The following is a 5,047-nucleotide window of genomic DNA, read 5'->3' on the forward strand; positions in this document are numbered from 1 at the left end:
AAGCTTTTTTAGTTTGATAGAGTCCCACTCATTTATTTTTGCGCTTACTTCTCTTTCCTTTGGGGTCAAGTTCACAACAGGTTCTCTATGATCAAGGGCCATGTGTTTAGTACCTACTCTTTCTTCTATGTAATTAGTTGTTTCAGATCTTATTTTTATGTATTTGATCCATTTTGAATTAATTTTTGTACATGGGGACAAACTGTAATCCAATTTCATTCTTTTGCATGTGTCTTTCCAATTTTCCTAGCATCATTCATTGAAGAGGCTTTCTTTACTCCATGTGTGTTCCTGGCTACTCTGTGAACATATTCTGCCCATAAACATGTGGTTTTATATCTGGGCTCTTTGTTATGTTCCATTTCCATTTTTCTGCCAGTACCATGCTGTTTTGATAATCATAGCTCTGTAGTATAAATTGAAGTCAGGTAGTGTAATACCTCTGGCTTCATTCTTTTTTCTCAAGATTGCTTTGGCTATCAGGGTCTTTTGGAGTTTCATACAAATTTGATGATTTTTTTGTTCTATTTCTTTAAGGAATGACATTGGGATTTTGATGGGGATTAAATTAAATCTGTATAATGCTTTGGGTAATATGGCCATTTTAACTATGTTGATTCTTCCAATCCATGAACATGGGAATTTTTCCATTTTGTTGTGTCTTTTTCAATCTCTTTTAATAATGCTTTGTAGTTTCCAGGGTATGGCTCTTTCATGTTCTTTGTTGAGTTTATTCCTATGTATTTTATTCTTTTGTTTGCAATTGCAAAAGGAATTATTTTTTCATTTCTTTTCCTGAAGTTTCACTGCATACAAGAAGGCAGTGTATTTTTATACATTGATTTTGTATCCTGCAACTTTGCTTTATTGTTTATTGTTTCTAATAATTTTCTTGTGGAATCTTTAGGGTTTTCTATGTACAGAATCATGTCATCTGCAAAAAGTGACACTTTACTTCTTCCTTCCCAATTTGGATGCCTTTATTTCTTTCTCTTGCCTTATTGCTCTGGCTAGGCCTTCCAGAACTATGTTGAATAAGAGTGGTGAGAATGGGCATCCTTGTCTTATTCCTAATTTTAAAGGAAAAGCTTTCATTTTTGTGCCATTGAGTATAATATTGGCTGAATGTTCATCATATATGGCCTTTACTATGTTGTGGTACTTTCCTTCTAGAATTACTATATATTTTTTAAAAGCTGCAATGTCAATTCCATGTAGTTATAGCTTGTTACTGGGGAGAAATGCATCCACCGTGTGGATCATAGCGATTCAGGCTAGGCTTCAAGGGCAGAAGCTGTTTTACAATGATGAAGTGTATGGCATTGTTTTAGCCATTATAAAGAGCACCAGATACGTTTTCATTCACCTGGTGACAAAATAAGACAAGTAAATATATTTGGGAACTCTAATTTTGCATAAAGTATGTGATCAACCCCTTTAGGTAGAATACATCATTTAAAAATGATTGCAATCACAGCTGCTACCATGATGAAGGGGTTCCATAAGAATTCTTTTTCAGGTATACAACATGTCATGAGATTTTATGGAATAGGTTTTTACTTGCTTTTTCATCTTAAAAAATTTAGATTACCCATCTACATCCCATTATACCCCTGAAGATGAAGATTTATATCTCAGAGCAATGTACATGTTTAGTGGCAACAGACTAAAGAGTGACAGCAGGCTAGTACACACTTTTATGGAAATGGTAACAGGAAAGGATGGCAAAGCAATTCTCAATTGTATGCTAAAAGCAGTATTGGTAAGCTTGCAGACAAGACAAAACTACAAACTCTGCCATTACATATAAAAATAACAGATCATGATAGAAATCGCAGCTATGCATGATGGTTCCATTTTTTTCTTAAATTTAGATAAACATGAAAAATACCTCAACCTTGATTTCATCTTTTTTTTTTTTCCATAAACAATCTTGTATAAGCAAAGAGAAAGGAGATGGTCAAGAGTAATATACCTTGGGCATTTGGGCTGGGAGTCTCCAGTAGGGTGGAAGTGCAGGAGGCATGGCGGAGGATGCACCACAGCCCTTCCTTCCTTCCTTCCTTCCTTCCTTCCTTCCTTCCTTCCTTCCTTCCTTCCTTCCTTCCTTTCTTCCTTCCCACCATGGCTGACCAACTGACTGAAGAACAGATTGCTGAATTCAAGGAAGCCTTTTCCCTATTTTACAAAAGAAGTGATGGCACCATCACAGCAAAAGAACTTGTCACTATCATGAGGTCCCTGGGTCAGAACCCAACGGAAACCGAATTGCAGGATATGATCCATGAAGTGGATGCTGATGGTAATGGTGCCATTGACTTCCCAGAATTTTTTACTATGATGGCTAGAAAAAGGAAAGATACAGATGTTGAGGGAGAAATCAGTGGGTCCAATCAGTGGGTGGCTCTTGTGATATCTTCAGAAAATGAATTTTCTAAAATCCACACAGAAGAGTGAATGGTTTTTATTGGCGTGGAATTACATTTCTGGGTTTGTAAAATCCCATTGTATTTAAACCAGTCCTGAAAAGGATGCAGCTGGATGTTCAGCAGAGCCAAACACTGGGCCAGTGTCCAGAGCTGCCATTTGATGGTAGAGTTGAGTCGGCAGAGCATCCGGCTAGATTCATTCCATCAGTCCATTGTGTGGGTCCCATGTGGCCCTGAGCTACATGGGCGAATGCAAGGGAGTGTGGTCCCTGCAATAGGAGTCCCAGGACCACAGGCAAGCAGGAAGGGCAAGAGGAAGAGAAGTCTCCTTTGTTCAGGAATTTAAATATCAAATCTTCCCCATGCTCTCAGTCACCACTCTATTCTGGCCACTGACTCATTCCCAGATATGACTGACAGGTAAGCATCTTCCCTTGTCATCCACATCTTACTGGGCATGTATCTATCATCAAGTCCTTTCCCCCGGTGATTCTGGGGGGACGGACTTAGAGAATCTTAACTGCAGTTTCCTGACAAAGCTGTATAAATGGCATGCCTACTAGTATATATGTATATTTTTAAATATCTTTTTATTGATTTAAGGGAGGAAGGAAGAGGGACAGATAGAAACATCAATGGTGAGAGAGAATCACTGACCGGCTGCCTCTTACATGCCCCCTACTGGGGATTGAGCCCACAACCCAGGCATGTGCCCTTGATTGGAATCCAACCTGGGACCCTTCAGTCCACAGGCTGATGCTCTATCCACTGAGCCAAACCAGCCAGGGCATGGCATGCCTATATTACCTAGTCTCATCTTTATTCACTTTCTGTTAATAATAAGCAGGTTATTTTTTTAAATATATTTTTGTTGATTTCAGAGAGGAAGGGAAAGGGAGAGAGAGATAGAAACATCAAAGATGAGAGAGAATCATTGATCGGCTGCCTCATGCACACCCCCTAATGGGGGGCAAGCTCGCAGGTACCCTTGATCGGAATCCAACCTGGGACCCTTCAGTCCGTAGCCTGATGCTCTATTCACTGAGCAAAACCAGCCAGGGCATGGCATGCCTATATTACTTAGTCTCCTCTTTATTCCTTTTCTGTTAATAATAACCAGGTTATTATAATGGTATCACAGACAGTGAAGAAGAAATCCGCGAGGCATTTCAAGTTTTTGACAAGGATGGCAATGGTTGCATCAGTGCGGCACAAGTATGTCATGTTATGACAAACTTAGGAGAAAAACTAATAGATGACGAAGTAGATGAAATCATCAGAGAAGGAGATATTGATGGAGGTGGACAAATCAACTATAAAGAATTCATACAGATGATGAGGACAAAATAAAGACCTACTTCAATTCCTCCCACACCCTCAGAAGAATCAAATTAAATATTTTACTTACCTTTTGCAAAAAAATAAATAAATCATTCACTCATTCTGTTTCTCTATAGCAAAAGTGAATGTCAAGAGTACCTTCAGTCCACATGCAAAAAATCTGCATGAAATGGTTGGTGGTCCTTTCCCCTAGATATCAAACCACATATCAGTTTGACAGTATAAATCCTTGTACTACCTTAATGATAAGGAACTTAGTGGACTCCTTCCAGTTCCATTTGCTAATGATTAGTGCATTGTTTGGCCTGGACAGTTTTTCATGCATGTGGCTTGACAGTTGAACACAGTCAGGCATTTGCACTAAAAATGAAAAATGAAAAAACAAATTCAAAACCTATTCTAATTGGTTCTAGTTCAGTTTGTTAGTATAAACTGTCATAGCTGGTTTGCTGAAAGCAAACCCATTTAAAATTGGTTTACCTCAGGATGTGTGTAGAAAAATGGGTGAAGGATAAACTGTGTGGACGTAGCCCCACCAACAGGATAGTCCCTCTTGTACTTCCACATGCCCCAAGCTGTGGTGACGGTGACACATCCTGGTGGCATCCCTACCAATGTTGGCTTAGCATTGTCTGCATTATACTAGAGCAAAATGGGTGTCAGGCTATCACCATTCACACCAATTTTTTAAAAGAAACTTTTACCAAGGGAGCATCTTAGACTCTGTTTATAAAACCTTCTAAACCATGAGTTGGGGCCAGAAGAGGTAGGCTGTGGCTGTGGGCTTCAGCGCAACCATCAGCATTGCTGTTTAAGAAACTACAACTTATGTCCATTCCAAGTTGTACTAGTAAATGCTAATCTTTTTATTGTTTTTCCAATAAAAACGACTATTAACTTGAAAAAGAGTAGTATAGCTCAGTAGGAATTAAAATCAAAATAAACATTTCTTATCTACACATTGCTATGAATAATAATATTCAGATAAATGTATGGAAGTGACCATTTAAGTTCAATTCCCAATGTGATTTTGGAAAAATAACACACACACAGAAAATATATATTATGAGTTATGTTTTTATACAGTTTAGATGCATTTTTGTAGCTACACACAAGAGAAATGAAATGATTATTTAGCAAAAATCCAAGTGTATACAAGTTTATGACAACTATACTCTTCTTTGTTCTCACCACTTGAAGCCTGGCCTCCTTCTGTAAGCTTGAATTTGACCCCATTTATCCTCTTTGTCCCTGAACCTGTCTTGCCCTCTGGTAAC

General features: G+C 38.4%; 1 protein-coding gene across 2 annotated transcripts; it reads left to right on the plus strand.

The window, feature by feature from the left end:
* Positions 1-2,124: 2,124 nt before the first annotated feature.
* Positions 2,125-3,779, plus strand: LOC118665751 (calmodulin-alpha-like). 2 transcript variants are annotated; one of them, XM_036327046.1, is made up of 3 exons: positions 2,125-2,367; positions 2,751-2,752; positions 3,575-3,779. In XM_036327046.1, the coding sequence occupies exons 1-3, from the start codon at positions 2,125-2,127 to the stop codon at positions 3,777-3,779; spliced, it is 450 nt and encodes a 149-aa protein (XP_036182939.1). The 2 variants fall into 2 exon arrangements, with proteins under 2 accessions (XP_036182939.1, XP_036182938.1); XM_036327045.1 differs by lacking the exon at positions 2,751-2,752 and having other exon boundaries at positions 2,125-2,383; positions 3,571-3,779.
* The last annotated feature ends 1,268 nt before the right edge of the window (positions 3,780-5,047 follow it).

The sequence above is a fragment of the Myotis myotis genome, unplaced genomic scaffold (assembly GCF_014108235.1).
Source record: "Myotis myotis isolate mMyoMyo1 unplaced genomic scaffold, mMyoMyo1.p scaffold_m19_p_11, whole genome shotgun sequence".
NCBI lineage: Eukaryota > Metazoa > Chordata > Mammalia > Chiroptera > Vespertilionidae > Myotis > Myotis myotis.

Coding starts and splice junctions, on each gene's coding strand:
- LOC118665751 (XM_036327045.1), top strand. CDS start 2,125: ATGGCTGACCAACTGACTGAAGAACAGATTGCTGAATTCAAGGAAGCC. Junction 2,384..3,570: donor AGATGTTGAGGGAGAAATCA/GTGGGTCCAATC, acceptor ATGGTATCACAG/ACAGTGAAGAAGAAATCCGC.